General features: G+C 40.3%; 3 protein-coding genes across 7 annotated transcripts; 1 reads left to right on the top strand and 2 right to left on the bottom strand.

Moving 5' to 3' along the window:
- Nucleotides 1-448: 448 nt before the first annotated feature.
- On the top strand, nucleotides 449-4976 carry poc5 (POC5 centriolar protein homolog (Chlamydomonas)). Of its 4 annotated transcripts, XM_049762240.2 has the most exons (15): nucleotides 599-784; nucleotides 880-910; nucleotides 1003-1113; nucleotides 1203-1384; nucleotides 1885-2061; nucleotides 2149-2253; nucleotides 2402-2581; nucleotides 2764-2950; nucleotides 3084-3163; nucleotides 3245-3412; nucleotides 3541-3637; nucleotides 3780-3895; nucleotides 3990-4082; nucleotides 4234-4404; nucleotides 4477-4976. In XM_049762240.2, the coding sequence occupies exons 3-15, from the start codon at nucleotides 1020-1022 to the stop codon at nucleotides 4600-4602; spliced, it is 1776 nt and encodes a 591-aa protein (XP_049618197.1). In that variant the 5' UTR covers nucleotides 599-784; nucleotides 880-910; nucleotides 1003-1019; the 3' UTR covers nucleotides 4603-4976. The 4 variants fall into 4 exon arrangements, with proteins under 4 accessions (XP_049618196.1, XP_049618195.1, XP_049618198.1 ...); XM_049762239.1 differs by lacking the exons at nucleotides 599-784; nucleotides 880-910 and adding an exon at nucleotides 449-459 and having other exon boundaries at nucleotides 1002-1113; XM_049762238.1 differs by lacking the exons at nucleotides 599-784; nucleotides 880-910 and adding an exon at nucleotides 456-592.
- ankdd1b (ankyrin repeat and death domain containing 1B) lies at nucleotides 4818-9395 on the bottom strand. Its single transcript, XM_049762237.1, has 15 exons — nucleotides 8827-9395; nucleotides 8574-8674; nucleotides 8405-8503; nucleotides 8229-8327; nucleotides 7995-8099; nucleotides 7621-7725; nucleotides 7411-7509; nucleotides 6773-6871; nucleotides 6562-6660; nucleotides 6395-6493; nucleotides 6222-6320; nucleotides 6013-6108; nucleotides 5601-5802; nucleotides 5195-5326; nucleotides 4818-5083 (listed from the first exon to the last, which is right to left on the bottom strand). Exons 1-15 carry the CDS (start codon nucleotides 9122-9124, stop codon nucleotides 5028-5030), a joined length of 1788 nt encoding a protein of 595 aa, XP_049618194.1. The 5' UTR covers nucleotides 9125-9395; the 3' UTR covers nucleotides 4818-5027.
- Nucleotides 9396-9532: 137 nt separating this feature from the next.
- polk (polymerase (DNA directed) kappa) lies at nucleotides 9533-15411 on the bottom strand. 2 transcript variants are annotated; one of them, XR_007490285.1, is made up of 15 exons: nucleotides 15011-15411; nucleotides 14646-14765; nucleotides 14434-14586; nucleotides 13804-13935; nucleotides 13574-13724; nucleotides 13290-13505; nucleotides 12872-12996; nucleotides 12590-12756; nucleotides 12484-12516; nucleotides 12300-12396; nucleotides 12005-12176; nucleotides 10697-11605; nucleotides 10471-10579; nucleotides 10154-10196; nucleotides 9533-9926 (listed from the first exon to the last, which is right to left on the bottom strand). XR_007490285.1 is itself a non-coding variant. In XM_049762233.1 (14 exons), the coding sequence occupies exons 1-14, from the start codon at nucleotides 15137-15139 to the stop codon at nucleotides 9845-9847; spliced, it is 2529 nt and encodes an 842-aa protein (XP_049618190.1). In that variant the 5' UTR covers nucleotides 15140-15410; the 3' UTR covers nucleotides 9533-9844. The 2 variants fall into 2 exon arrangements, 1 of the variants encoding a protein (XP_049618190.1); XM_049762233.1 differs by lacking the exon at nucleotides 10471-10579 and having other exon boundaries at nucleotides 15011-15410.
- Between the last annotated feature and the right edge of the window lie 230 nt (nucleotides 15412-15641).

Raw genomic sequence — 15641 nt, 5'->3', positions numbered from 1 at the left:
GCGGGCCGCATTATAGTCATAGCTTCTTTCGGAGAGCCATTATGACTGTCAACCCAAATAAATGTATGAGCACCTCAGTAAAAGCTACAAAATAAACTGACAAATAACTCGTTTTCAAATCAGATGAGTAAAAACTGGTCAAATATTTAAAAAAAAGATATTAAAAGTGAAGACAATTTGCAATTCTAGTAATGACACACGAATGTGATGCACAATTTGTCTTCACGGGCCACATAAAACGATGTGGCGGGCCGTATCTGGCCCCCGGGCCTTGAGTTTGACACGCGAGAACTAGAGTGTATACGGTAACAAAAATAAATAAATTTTAAAAAAATACACTTGTGACACGTCTCCATCCTGTTATTCTACTCTAGCTGCTCGACACCAGGAACACACATAGGAGGCTTTATAAGGCGATTTGAGCTCCGCCTGCCTCTTTCAACTTAGCGTTACCAGGAAACAATATAACCAATCAGAGTTGCGTGTATTTGGCTGTACTCTCTGAGTACCCAATAACATACTCTGTTGTTGACTTGCTGCTGGATTTCAAACGATTTAGCAAGCTTCTCCCAACCGACGAATTACCAGGAAGGTAAAGCTAAGGAATATTCTCTTTTGTAATATAAATATTATTTCCCCATATTTAAATCACCAATCACCTTTACTCTTTTACCCTTTTAGTTACATTGTGTTGTCGAAAATTTGCAGCGAAATCGAAAAGGAACATTTACAAATTTGTTCATTTTACTGTGTTACGTTTTAGCACCTTTGGTCGTGTTATTTGGTCGGTACTTTTTCGTATTAGTTTATTACATCAAAGCTATTTTGATCCTAACTTGCTGAATTTTTCTTTTCTTCCTTTGTTATAAATTGATTCAGCACCATTTAGATCGGAAACTTTAAATTTAAGGTAGAATTGTAATTTTTATTTCCCCTCATATTAAGCTAGATTGTTATTCATGTCCTAAGCATCAGTATAAAGCCGAGATGTTCTTTCTGCAGCTCACATCCCTGTCTAGATGTCTTCAGATGATGAGGCCTATCTCCCAGTATTGCCTACGGAATCATTCTCTTCAAGACGTCCTAATCCACAGGAAAATTCACAAATAGCAGGTATTGCAGAGTTCTGAGTTTCTCCCTGACCAACACCTGTTTCACTATTTGGGTTGTTAAGTCTCTGATCTGTTTGTGTTTGCTACTAGAGAGGACGGAGAACACTACTCGCAGAGATTTGAGAAACAGAGACACTTCACAAGATGCAGCTGAGAGTGCACAACCAAATAGTCAAGGCTACATTGACTACACTGAAATGGATCTCTTCACCTCTGAGGAGAATATTACCAGGATGGAAACATTTCTTGACACATGGAGCCAAAACCTGAAGGTCAGTTTAGTGACATGGTTTCGTCTTCCAGACGTTTCAAAATGAGCCCTAAAATGGAATTGCAATAATGAAGTTTTTTTGCGTATTAGTGCAATATGTGATGTAATTTCACAAATGATTGTTATTCTAACAATAAAGCCTTCAAGGTCAAACATATTATAAAGCTATATTTCCCCATACAAAGTTACGTAAAGTATTATTTATTTTAGGCTTTAACATCATAAAGCCTGTGATAGCTGTTTAATAACTGTTGCCTCATATTAAATGTCATGGCAAAAAACATTTTTAAAAAAGAAAACAAAATAATTGCTCATTTAAAATGTAAAAAAAAAAAAGCAATTCAAATGTATAAATCAAAGTATGGTTTTCTTGTATAAACAACAGTCATAAGAATTGTTTTTTAACGATTATGGTGATTTGTAGTTATGGAGTGTAATAATTGAGGTTGTGACTGCATTTTGATTAATAACACAGCTCATGTCCCCCTCTCTGCCAATCAGACCAATGTGCTGAGGGAGCTGATGGACTGGAGGCTGGCCTTGATAAATCAACACAGGCGAGAGTTGCAAAAGGAAAGGGACTGTCGTTCAGGCGAAACCGAGGCCTACAAGGCAGAGCTGGAACGTCTGAAAAATCTGCTACACACCTCTGAGACTAACAACAAGCGAAAGGACGAGGTGCACACATTTAGCATTGTGTATGATAACCATCTAGCATAATGAAATTTGCATGGGCTGATCGTTAAGTACTGTCCCGTCCTTCAGATGATTAGAAATCTGAATGTGGTGTTGAACAAACAAAAACAGAAGCTTGAAAAGATGAGCGCCTTCACCAAATGGAAACTTCAGTATAGCAAAGCCAAAGAGGAGGTAGAGTGATTCAGTCTGTGCCCCCATGATTTAGAATTTCTAGGTTGCCCACAGCATTCACCAATAGACACATTTTTGAGTGTGTGGCAGAATTGTTTTCGTGGTATTTATTTCAGTGGCTTAATGCACATTGTCTTTTCCTTTTCAGGCCTTCACTAGCAAGATGGCGCAGCAGCACTATGATTTGCGTCTGAAAAGGAAAGCGTGGTTGATGTGGCACTCTGCCTACCTGAAGGAGTGGAAGGCCAGGATGGAGCAGGCATGTCGCGCAAAAGCAGAAGAAGTGTGCAACCGGCTGTCGGAAAATTACGAGGCGCGGATTCAAACGGTGGGTATGGTCCCCGTGTAGCGGTATGAAAGCCTATGTTACCGTTTTCAAAGTTTTGTTAGTACAATGTTTAGAATCTTGTTTCTATTTACTGCTATAGATTGTCTACGAGTAAATTGTATGTAACTCCTGTCATCACGGTCAGTAGATAATAACGTTTGTGTTTTCTTTGTCCATTTTAGATGACTAAGGAACACAATGAGGCTTTCGCGAAGGCACACGCAGAGATCGAGAGACTGCAACTTGAGCAAGAACACAGAGAAGTGTGTATGAGGAAAGCCCTGATGAGGGGTGTGTGTGCTCTCAACATGGAGACCCTCCACCTGTTTAATCCCACGGATGGAGAACCCCAAAACCATGATGGGTATGGTATGTAATGACACACACCTTTTGAGTTCTGAAGGTATTGGGGGGGCACTTTTCAATGAAGGAGAAAAACCAGATTGGTTCCATGCATTTCAGTCTATAATTCCCACTGAGCAATTCTGTTTGCTCACTACAGATCCCAATTTTCCTCCTGATGACCCTCCACCTCCACCCAGCTCATTCCCACACGGGCCAGGCCCTGGCTTCCACGATCAGGTGAGTAACAGAGTCGCAGTGTTTCCAAGTCAACCTTGTAACCGTGTAAGTACACTTAATATGTACTAATCGTTTCAACAGGGAGGTGCGGGTGCGGGGATAAGCAGCCAACAAAAAACTACAAAAAGTGGAACGGCTCGCAGTTCCACCCAGCACGTCGGCAAGAGTATGCGAAGCAATCTGGAGATGCCGAGTGTGGCTCCACCTATGAGCTCTGCTCCTGTAGACTACCATCATCTGGTGACACAGGTACATTTAGAACGTGAAGTAGGCTACAATAGTTCTCTTGGGGTGTTTGTTGTTCTTTTCGAAGGATAGTAATATTTTTTCCAGTGTGTATAAAATGTAATGTTTTTTCCTTTACGTTTTTTTCTAAGCAAACTCTTGGTCAGGCTACCGCCTCCAAATATCCTCGCTCCTCTCAACACGGCGCCACTGGAGGCTGGTCTTCGTCCAGAATGCACACCAGCACCTGTAATGTCCACTCTATTCATGACGTTGACTACATTCAAAAGAAATCACAAATGCAAACTTCCACACATGACTAAATGTGATATCAAAGAGCCACCAGCTATTTGACACTCACTAGAAACCATTTTGCTATTACATCTCGCAGACCCTCCACCACCTTGGGATGAGCCTGATTCTGCAGCCATGGCTCAATGTCCCGGTAGCAGCCCGGTTCACTTTGACCATCCAAAGTCTCCTACCCAACATGAAGACAACAGCATGGTATGTCAGAACTGTCGTCTTGATTAAATCTCTTCTGTAACCCCATAACATCACCTTCCATGTAAATATCATCCCTTGCATCCCTTTTCTTCAGATGGGCGTGTGGTACACCAGGGAAGTCTTTCCATCCCAATCAGCTGCTCACGGTTCTTTGCCACAAGGGGCCGCCATAAGTTTCCACAAACAGGTGCGCTGCGTCATTTTCTCACGAATAACTTTTCACCAGGTAGCAAAAGACAATCGTTTTCTGGTAGCAAATTCTTACACGATTTTAGCAATCTTAACGGACTTATTTTGCCCTTGCTCGTGGCCTCACTAAATGCTAATCGTCTCCATAGACCTCTGCGCGGATAATCACGGCTGGCCATCAGAAATCGGCAAAAACGATAACAGCCCGCATTACAGCACAACCTTTTGCCGCGAAGAGTGTACGCAGCAGCTGCCAAATGATGGGGGTATCACCGTCCATGACCTCCATTGTTGTCGAACGCCATCAACCTATTGCACAGGTATGGAAGGATAAAGTATTTCTACAAACGTGTTGGAATCTAATCTACCACCGCCTCTTTCTTTTCTCTAAGCACACGATTGCTGTTACTGCCAAAAGTGTTCGCCCTTCCCAGCAGGGTACCCGCACATCCACTGTTGTGAAGTCATCCTCCAGAACAAACCCTTTTAATGGACACTCTATCAAAGTAGTTGATTAATTAAATTACACGCACGTCTCATATAAACCAGCATTTTCTAGATGAAGGATTTTACCGACTATGCAACAACTCTGTGATTATTACTGTGGGTGTAGCTTTACAATTTCTTTCTTTTTTTCTTTTGTTGGGGTAAAGAGCAATTGAACAATTATTTTTCACAACCTCACTAACGTTCATGGTGGGATCCACCCATGTAAATATTTTAACAGTGCAGCTTTCAAAGTGAAGCATTTAATTTAATGTTAATATTCAGGAAAATGTGCATGTATAATAGACATATTGTATTTTAGTGCATTTTAGAACATCAAACCAAACCTCAGGTGCTTTTTTTTAAATGCATAATAAATTATTTTTAGAGTCACCTTTCTATACAAGTGTCTTGTAAGTGATGTTATATTTAAAAATGTCGCATGTCACACCCGCAATTATGAAACTCTGCAGCTCTTACTGCTGACACTCTCTGATTGCGTCCGTATCTTTTCTGTAAGAAAGAAAAAAGTGGAAAAAAATTACAACATTCAAACCAACACAAATTGTACATTTAAGGACTTTTTTCTGTAAACCCACTAAAAATATTTTAAAAATGAAATACCTGCAACTCTGCTGTGTCCTGTGTGGAAAAGGGCCTGATAGAGTTCTATGAGAAGACTTTTCCCCCCCAGCTCAGCTCCGTGGAGCCAGATCAGAAACATCCTGTTGCCGTGTTCTTTATAGCTATGCTGACCTATGAACAAATACATAGCACATAAATAAAATAAACTTTTCATCCTAGTTTAGTAATCAATTGAATCAGCCACATTTCTTAACTATAAGCCACGGTACAAAATCGAAGGTACAACACAAATATTTTCACTGTACGTCCAATTCGGCCTTTCCAAATTTTCTGTTCATGGACGTTTTTTAGGTCATTAATGTTACACAATTGTAAAAATAAACCAAATTCTTAACTTGCATAATGTGTAAGGTGACACTGGCCAAAAGTAATCAGACACATTTACCCGTCCACTGGCTTTCGATGGCTGACACTTGCTCCAGAGTGAATCCCCAGTGTTCAGCCAGACGCTTCCAATCTCCTGCCTTCAGAAGCTCGTAGGCCAGGCGCCAGGTAATCGAGCGGATCTGCTTGGTCTCATTGCGGTGGTCCAGTTTGAATGTTAGCGGATACTCGCTGTGAACATTCTCATAACAATCTGGGTTGGCCTGAAGGGGGTATTAAATCCTGTCAGTGGGTTGATAAATATTACCAGCTTTGGAAGCTACATGAAAAGGCTTATTGGTCCCGTCAACATTTGCAATATGAATGTCACATTTGAGCATATTGAAAATCAATCATGAAATTAAATAGGAATTAAATGGTCACTTTTGATGACTATGACTGACAATGCAACATGCGTTGAAAAAGTCTCTCACTTTCTTCAATGCGTTGTATCGTTCTGCCTTGATGATCATGTCCACGATGATCACCTCATCTGCTCTGGCGGCCACACCCAGCGCCGTTTTTCCCTGCTACAAGTGCGCCCAAATAATATGCATTCAAAGAATGTATTAAAATACAACATGAAGAGGATTTTCATCAATAACAAATATCTAAATGTGTCAAAGTTGAGGTCATTCCTTACCCGGTCTTGGAGCGTCAAATCAACTTCAGTTTTCAGTAGCATTTCCACCACATCGATTCTTGCCAGCTCAGCAGCAAGATGCATAGCAGACTGAAACCTCTTAACACAAAGCATGTTCATCACATGTGGTTTTAAGCTTCTTTTATTATTGATTGTCAATCTTTACATTTTACCTTATTGGTGATATTTAAGTTGCATCTTGCCTCCAATAGATAATGGATGACGGGGATGTGGCTGTTCTTAACTGCCAGGTGGAGAGGAACTTCCAAGTCCTTGAGCATGTATGAAGTGTCGGTTGATAATGTCGTTCCTTCACTTACGATGAACGGAGAAGGCATACCTCATTCTGAAAATCTGTGTGGGCTTTATATTGTAGGAGAAGTCGGACAAGGGATGCGTCTCCTTGCTCTGAAACTGGGTGAAGGGCGCTGCATTTTCTCTGTAAAAAAAATAAAAATAAATTGGAGTTACCACAAACAGACATGTAGCACAAAGGGTTAAGCTGATGCTATTAAAATTGTGTCATGTGTCTTGAGTGTGTGTAGCTGTACTTTTGTTTGGATGTTGGGGTTGCAGCCGGCTTCCAGCAAAGCCAGGACACATTGTTCCTGAGCGTTAGCGGCAGCCTGGTACAAAGCAGTCTCACCGTCCTAAGACACACACAGCTCGTCAGGGGCAACGAACAATGGCTGAATACCAAGAATACTGAATACTGAATACTGCGTTTAAAAATAAAACTGTGACCTTGCGTTAAAAAATAAAAAAAACTATTATTTCTTGAAATGATGTGGCTATTTCTATCAGGTAAAAAAAAAATAGAGAGAAGGGCTGAACCGTTGATCAAATTCAAACTGTGAGGCGGATGTGCTTCATTATTATACATTGGTATGAAAATAGAAAGTTAGAAAACAACTGTGGTTACATAACCGAGCACCTCCTTAAACCAATATTTTTCAGAACATTTCAGAACTCTGCTTTTATACACACTATCCACAAAAGACATGCCATTACAATTGCATGTTTAGTCACAAACATCAAGTTATTTGACTGCGCAAAACAGTCTGAATTTAAATCACCGCACAAATTAATCATTCAATAGATTTGGACCTCCAATGCATTGTCCAGTGAGACCACACGGTTGCATAGTAGCTACTTTGTGATAGTGAAGGTGTTTCATATGATCGTCTACCATATTAACTTCATCCCGAACATCGAAGCTGAGCAGCAGCAGATGGACAGCGTCCAAGTGGCCGTTCCTGGCAGCTAAGTGCAGGGGCGTGTCTCCTCTCTGGCAAGAAGGGAGGGAGGAGAGCCGAAAGTGGCTTTGACTTTGAGCTTTGATGCAGCAATGACCCACACAGACTGGAAAGCAGCAATGACTCATACACACACTACGAACCTTGTTGGGCTTCATGGTGGCCATGTTGTAATACGGCTCCATCAGCATCTCCAACATTTGCACGCAGCCATGCTCTGCCGCCATAGCAAATGCACGGTGGCCTGACTGAAAGGCAACGATTGAGACACAAATGCATTTCATCTGAATCTGATTTTACCAATATGGATTCATAGCATCACGAAGGCTTTTTTAGAATCTTCTCGGACTATTAATATACACATACTAAATTTGTATACAAAAAAAAAAACGAGTCACCCTATCCTCCATTGTCTATATCCTCAATAGCGTTACATTGTTGTTGAGTATTCATATTACAAATATCTCCTTTGTATTAATGGCACTATTAAAACGCTACAACTTCTCAAATGGAGTACATGATCATCTTTGTCCAGTTCTTTCATTTGCAGGTCGTTGATAATGTATTCCACTATGTCAATATGATTGTTGATAGCAGCACAGTGCATGATGTTCAGTCCTTCCTGCAGGGGGGAAATCAAAAGCTCTATTTAGAAAGCCGATCTTTATTAAAATGTTAATGAAACACACATGAGTGAAGATGTATTTGTAAAATATGGCCCATATGGCTTGGACAGCACAGTTCAAATCACCTCATTTTCCACATTCTGTTCTGCTCCAGCCCGTACTAATGATTTCAGGATGTCCAAGCTGCCAAACCAGGCCGCTAAATGAATGGGTGCCACACCAAACTGGAACACACATTGGGATTTGGAGGAACTTTTGCATTTGTGATCTTTTGTTGTTACACTTCACAGCTTCTGTTTACCTTGTCCCGCTGATCCACTTGCACCCTGCGTCGTAGAAGCAGCTCAACCGCTTCCTTGTTTTTCCCAGCCACCGCATAGTGAAGAGCTGTTCTATTGTGCTGGATGGCAACATAAAAAAACAAAATTACGATGGACTCAAGGCGTAATGACTTGGTAGAGGAGACTCACCGCATTCTTTGCATTGGCATTCAACCCCTTTCCGAGTGTCCTCATTGCAGCCACATCATTGCTCTTAGCTGCTTCAATAAACAGCTTCTCTGTTTGCAGTACTATTGCGCAACACACAATAGGTAGATTACACAAATATCGACAAGTGTATATCGCAATTTACGATATATCTTTTAAAGTTGGTACTCAAGGTCGATGACAATTATCTTGACCATAAAACATTTAAACTTCTTCGCATTTCTTGTGTACTCACACATCTCTTTGTTGTCAAAGCTGTTTTCCGTCTTGTCTTCTGTGTTCTTGTTCAAAGCTAAATCAACAAATGCCTTGACTGGTTCCTGTTTCATCCACTTCCAAGAATCCAAATTCTCTCGCTTGGGAACATGTCTCCTTATCATTTCCTTCAAAGCCAAAGCTTTCTTCTCCATTGTTACATTCTTGAGTTGCACCCGCCTAATAGATAAGCAACGGAGGATTCTACTTTTGTGTGTCCCAGCAGCGCTAAACCAAATACCTGAAGAACCTGATGGGAAGATCAACCCGAGACTCATTGCTCAACACTGAAGGGCTGATCCGTATTTGCTTAGCAAGATCGCACACATCAGACATCATCCAACTGTTTGGAAAAGATCAACAATAATCCCTACATGTTTTCAGCTGATCCAACTAGTCATCAGATGTGTTTGGCCCCTAAATAAAAATGTTTATATAAAACTAACATATAATTCCTTGGTATATTTTACCTACAGTGCACTGACTGAATGTTTTTTATTGTAATAAATTAAAAGTAACTATCATCAAAGAGGGCCTTACATCCTTCAATTTGTCTGTATGCGGCCCATGGAAGAAAAAGTCTGAACACCCTTGCTCCAACTGCTTCAAACCAGTTCTGTTATATTGTTATTTTACGTTATATTTTCTGTAGAGCGCTTTGATATCAACATAAAACAAAGCATGGCTTATTGCAACTGCATTTATTGCAACCGGTTTATGCAATGGAACCCTTCATTTATTGTTAAATGTTACATAGAACATTTTAAAAAATGTAATAAATATTACAATGATCAATTTTAAAATATTTTCAGTAATTTAAAGAAAATGTTCATGCTGACATACGTGATTTTTAAATATTCTCAATAAATAAATATCAACTCTTTCATTCATTGTGTGGCTATGATATAGATAGGTCAACAAGGTCTTACATCTCAATATGGATTTAAGTGCAATCTTTTTTTTTTTTTTTTTTCCAGCTTTTCCAACTTCCTGTGCCATCACCTGAAGAACTTATCAATGGTGTTGTGAGCGCTCAAACCTTTGGCTTTTTTAGAGGGCTGATACGAGGGTGGGTCTCGTCTGTAAGTGATAAGCACAAACACAAAAATATTTTACCATGTTGCACACATTTGATGAACAAAAACAAACCGTAAAAAAATTTATTTGCGTTCCGTGGACTGTAACTTTGGCAGAGAAGAATCAAATGGATGTATGTTTCTTACAAATGCGGTGCCACTTAACAGCGTATAATACAATTTTGCTTTTTTTGATGCCACAATAATGTATTTGGTTTAATGCTGTCTTACCTTTTGCTTTTACCTCTACCTGCATGCCTCGTCGGGGGGATATCTGTAAACACAAGCCATTCAAAACCTTATTTTCTCATCTTGGTGGAAGGGGGGATAAAAATGACACAAGCATGACCTCGTTAGAAACATAAAGACTCCAATTTGTTAGATAGGATGGTTTAAAAGGAAACTGTAGTGCCCAGACTTGGTTCATTATATAAAAAATAAAGAAAGGTAAGAAAGTGATTTGGACAATTCCGAGGCTGGGACACAAGAATGGCCACGGGGTGAAATAAGAGGTCTTTTCTTTGTGGAAATCAATACAAAAGCCTCACATAAATGTGGCTGGCTGTAAACAAGAAGGTCAGAGGCCACAGTATCCTTTCAAAGAGACATGTGGAGTTTCTACATCAACAGGATGTATAAGTTCTTTACACGTTTTATCTGTAAGACGTTCACAGAAAAATAGATCTTATTAGTAATTCCAACATAAATTGGCTGTAAGAACCATACGTTTGACATTCCATCGTATTTAAATTCAATGACCAAGAAAGAACTCACCTATTGCATTGCTCTTTGCGATTTCAACTGAGGGTGATGTCCCCATCTCCTCCAGCACTTCCTGGTTCAGGCAGAGGTCAACGTGGCGATTAAAGACAGTGAGGTCATTTGTGTCCTGGGTCAGCTGACACACCGGGCAGACGAGGAGGGGACCTTTGTCGTGACATGACCGAGGCTGATGTGTAGTCATGCTGTCGCCGTTGATCAACGTGGTGTTGTGAACACAATCATTTATCAAGTGATTCGGCTTGACTTGTTCATTATTCTTGACTTGGTCTTTGTGTGTTTCAGTCCTTGGCACCTCACTTCCTTCATGGTCCTTGTTTAAATCTGGTACATGGAACTCTTGTTTGGTGAGACACCAGTCTATATGGCTGTTGAATACGTTCAAATCGTCTGTGCTAACATGGCCGAAACACACAGGACAGGTGAGGCAGTTCAATGATGAGCTTGATGTAGACGGATGAGCCTCAATGCCATCAATTTCTGAAAGATTCGAGGTTGCACCTTTTGGCCCCATGTCCTTTTTGGGCGACTCTGTTCTTTTATGTGCGTCATCATCCCTGAGTTTAACAACAGATATGCTCTGCTCATTTTCTCGCTCTTGTTGACAAACGTGAAGCTGAAGTCTCTTGGCGTGGGCTCTTTGAAAGAAAGACAGCTGAGGTCTAGCAGCAGGCTGGTCCTCTAGTAAGCCCTTTTTCTTCATCTGCCAAGTAACCTCCTCTTTAGTCTGACATGTTTGTGCTGTGAGAGGAGGACAAGAGGAGAGATGATTCCCTTCAAATTGTTGGCGCACTTCTTGGGTGGAGCCTCGGACGTCTGCCTTTCCCAATTGGAGGAAACCAACGATGCTCTTCTGCAGAGGCTTTTTATCATCCGGGCTGACAAAGGAAGAGATACGGACACCTACACAAGATGATAATATACGTGTGAATAGCAATGTATTATTTCCATGTGCACATTTAATTCTAAATTTCTTCTCCATTATAAAAATATGCCATGTGTTACCTCCACCAAGGTGTTTTCATCAACAATGCATCTGATTTGATCATGATGGGGCACTTGGTAACAAAATCATTATAACAAATATAACATGAAAAATTGAATTCATCCCATACAGATGTCCATAAATTGGATTTTCAAAAACAGATTTAATTAATTCAGACGTGATCCAGATCACACATCAATTAAAACGTGACTTCCTCTTATCCCCTTTAATCCTTTTATTGTGTATGTGTTCTATCATATGAGCTCCTGACAGAATTTCCATGGTGGAATTACCAGAAACTGTAATGTGTAATTTACCCATGAGTCTCAGTCTGAGTGGCTGGGGACTTTCATTCTCAATTTCCATCTTAAGAAGGTCTTTGGCCACAGCAAAGATCTCATCGGCGGTGGCGATGGCACACGGTAGCGTCAGTGCTCTGGTTTTCACCTCAAAGTTGACATTCTTCACTTTTAGTGTGATGTTTTTACCCTTAAAGTTAGGAGATGGGAATACAGCCACACATATCATTCATGTCGACTTTGGTGCTACTAATGTCAGTGCCACGATGTTCCCTAAATAAAACCCATGTGCAATCAATGCCATGAACTTTACCTTGAGATCTTCTTTCTTTAGGTCTTGTGCGAGGTCTTCACAAAGCTCTCTCAATAAAGACAGCTGTTCATCAGGCTTGTTTAATTCTTTAAATGTTCTGTACAGAAGCGCAAAGGATGGGAACGGAATGACAACAAGTAGGTAAGTGGGTTATTAAATGATTCATTCATCATGAAGAATATACCTCTCTGTGCTCATGCTTTTTCTTTCTTCGTTCCTAAAATGAAAGCAAAGCAGGTCCGTTTGTCTCCAAGCCACTTATGTTGACTTTCAATGTGCTGATAGTTTACCTCATGATATATGTGGACCCCAGACCCAAGGAAACCTGCATAAAGTGATGCCAGGCTGTCTCTGAAAACAACAATGACAACAGCGCCATCTGTTGTCCCAGATGAGCACAGCTACTGATGTCCAGAGCATTCAGCATCTTTTCGCTCACCTTCCCAATGCCCGAAACCTGTTTCAAACAAACACACCCTGAATTTAAACATTGTTGCAACACAATTACGCATCTTGTCATAATGACAAATACACAAGGTATTATGTTTTATCTGAACTAAAACGCAGTGTACTTTGCGAACTGGGAGGTTCTGGATGAAGTCCATGACAGCCTCTCTGGTGGATGCAAGTCTGTACTGTCCGTTCGGCTTGTTCTTGTCACTGCATACCTTGGCCAGCATCATGTTTGGAGCAATGCCTGGAGAAGGACATAAAATAATACCAGATAAGTAAATGGACAGCTGGTAAAACCCAAAGTATGAGCATAAGATGTCAAATGTGAGCAAATGAACTATCACCATGAATAATGGCAATTTTTTTTTTTAGGGTGCCGTATAATGTGTACTGAACTTGATGTCATCAAGGATCAGTATATCATGAGCAGCACAATTATTTTTTAAATTTCATATTATCATTCACTGTAACTTCAAAGATAAAGACCAAACGTTTAAAGAGGCTCCACTGTACGTTTAAGGGTTAATTTCTTCTCACCTGCACTGGCAGTCAGCATGGTCTTCTGCTCAATGCGGAAACGCATCTCCCTCACAGCCTCCTCAACAGAGGTACCAAAAACCTCAGCAGTTTTACCCGTGCCATCGGCAGCTTCAGGACTTGACAAGGACTGAGAGGAATTTGGGCTATCTTCAAATAGCACAGGGGAGAAGCCTTTCACCTCGGATTCTTGTTGATGCTCAGGTTGTTCTATACCTTTAAAGAAAAAATATATTTCAGATGATTTTTTTCATATCATTATTTTTTTAATAATTCAGTCATGCCTATATCAGTGCCGCTGTAGCTGTAGCGATGTGTTCGTGAGGCCTCTGGCCAGTTCTTCCTCAGTTCCAGGTGCTCTGTAAAATCCAGATAGGCTTCATCCAGACTCATTGGCTGGAAATGAGGATCATAGTCTGCAAATATCTCCCTGATCTAAAAAAGACACACAAAAACGCATGAGCCAGTGGTTTGCACAGGCCTATAAATATGACACTGTGTGTGTCACTCTCACCTCATTGCTCACTGATTTGTATTTATCAAAGTTGCATGGAACGATGACTAAGTGAGGGCAAAGTTTTTTGGCTATGAATCCTGGCATAGCTGCTCGAACACCATATTTCCTGGCATGGTAGTTGGACGTGGACTGTAAAAGCACAGGTGAGGAGGAAAGTTAGCAAAACTGCGTCTAAAAAATGTTTTAGATGCAGAAAATCTTCATACAGTATTGCATCTCATTTTAATGTCCTATTGATATTTAGCAATATTTCAATACGTTCCATATGTAAGCTATACAGCTTATGCACAATAAATGTGTCATGGATAAGACTCACCAGCCCCAACATGCATATTTCGAGATGAGGTACAATAAAGCTCAATCAAAAAATTTGCCGATGTAAAGATAAGGAGATTTTGTTTTGATGTAATCATTTAGCAATACACTTGAAGTTTATTGCTGTGTAGATCTGGATCAGACTAACAGCTATAATTTGGCATCAATTAACATGCTGTTAAATTATTGTCCCAGGTAGTGTTAGTTAATCATTTATCTTTGGAAAGGGAGTTTGTTTTGGATTTGGATTGTGTAGGAGAAGTAAATGGGACGGCCAATGGGTTGAAATGATGACATAAATTTTTGACTGACCAGCATGCTCATGGACCCAACAGCCATGGGCTTGTCCTTGAGGTCAGGACAGTCTCTCATCTCCACTGCAGCGTAGAAAGCATCCATGTCCACATGCACAATCACGCGGCTTAGGTCACGACTCTTCTCCAACTCAGAGGCCATCCTCTCCACCTATAATGAGAGCATTGATGAAAACTAGCTCCAAATCTTTAATGTTTGCATCACATTACCTGAGCTTGGGCTTTCTTTAACTGTTGTTCTGTGATCTGTGCTTTTTGCAGCATCATTTTCTCAATGCGCTGGTTCACCTGATGCTCCCTCTTGAGTTCATTCTCATAAAACTTGGATCCCTTCGAGTGAAGAGCAAGGACAGCATTAGTGAGATCTATCATGACAACTTACAATCGTACACCTTTTGGGGCTATATATATCAGCGTATTGAGGATAGGAGATTTTTACACAAGGCTGGACACAGTCTTTTAAACTCAGCCACAGAAACACTATAAAATATTTGCCCTTTACTACTTTTCTACAGTAGATATTGGTGGATGTAATAGATCTTAACAGTTTCACAGCAAACTGAATGAGTAACTACCTTCGATGACTCCATGATGATCTTATTGATTTTGTCTCTGTCAAGACCCTCCATACCAGCTTTGTTGTCGTTGAGGGCCATTCTGGAAAGGAATCCCTCTCCTTTAGAGGCTGCGCTACCATTTTCCATCCTGATGATCCGATCCGTGATGTGGAAATGCTATTTCTTTTGTTCCAATAACAAGAACTTTCCGTCTTGTAGCGTGCTAAGTGTACCATTATACAATTAGTATTATGAGTGTGTATGAGTTATACGCAAGCAAAGTGTCATTTTAAACCCAAGGGCTACGATTATTACAAATCACGGAAATATAGTACGGCTGTAAAAACGTCAAACATTTTGTCAGTTTTGTTTTCGTTGACACTTCCGCGTCTGCTATACATTAGCGGAAATACGAAAATTCTTGTTCCGGTGGAAATGTTAAAATAATCATTATTTTTTAAAATAGATTTAAAAATTGAATATTTTATGGCATGTGTTCAATACGTAAATGGAAAATTCAACTTTTGTTTTGAATGTCCTGTGTTTTATGGTGGGAGGTAATTTTGGGTTTAAAAAAGAAAAAGGGGAAAAAAACGTAATTTTGAACAGTTGTGGACATTTTCTAATGATGACACTTGACGTCACATTC

Source organism: Syngnathus scovelli, chromosome 3 (assembly GCF_024217435.2).
Source record: "Syngnathus scovelli strain Florida chromosome 3, RoL_Ssco_1.2, whole genome shotgun sequence".
Classification (NCBI taxonomy): Eukaryota; Metazoa; Chordata; class Actinopteri; order Syngnathiformes; family Syngnathidae; genus Syngnathus; species Syngnathus scovelli.
The sequence above is the reverse complement of the archived record's forward strand: the minus strand, read 5'-3'. Positions and strand labels throughout refer to the sequence as shown.

Coding starts and splice junctions, on each gene's coding strand:
- ankdd1b (XM_049762237.1), bottom strand. CDS start 9,124: ATGAGTCTCGGGTTGATCTTCCCATCAGGTTCTTCAGGTATTTGGTTT. Junction 8,328..8,404: donor AAGTGGATCAGCGGGACAAG/GTAAACAGAAGC, acceptor TGTGTGTTCCAG/TTTGGTGTGGCACCCATTCA. Junction 5,803..6,012: donor GATACAACGCATTGAAGAAA/GTGAGAGACTTT, acceptor TACCCCCTTCAG/GCCAACCCAGATTGTTATGA.
- poc5 (XM_049762239.1), top strand. CDS start 1,020: ATGTCTTCAGATGATGAGGCCTATCTCCCAGTATTGCCTACGGAATCA. Junction 3,413..3,540: donor ACCATCATCTGGTGACACAG/GTACATTTAGAA, acceptor TTTTTTTCTAAG/CAAACTCTTGGTCAGGCTAC. Junction 4,083..4,233: donor CCATAAGTTTCCACAAACAG/GTGCGCTGCGTC, acceptor TCGTCTCCATAG/ACCTCTGCGCGGATAATCAC.
- polk (XM_049762233.1), bottom strand. CDS start 15,139: ATGGAAAATGGTAGCGCAGCCTCTAAAGGAGAGGGATTCCTTTCCAGA. Junction 12,517..12,589: donor GGGTCCACATATATCATGAG/GTAAACTATCAG, acceptor CTTTCATTTTAG/GAACGAAGAAAGAAAAAGCA. Junction 9,927..10,153: donor GGTAGAGGTAAAAGCAAAAG/GTAAGACAGCAT, acceptor TATCACTTACAG/ACGAGACCCACCCTCGTATC.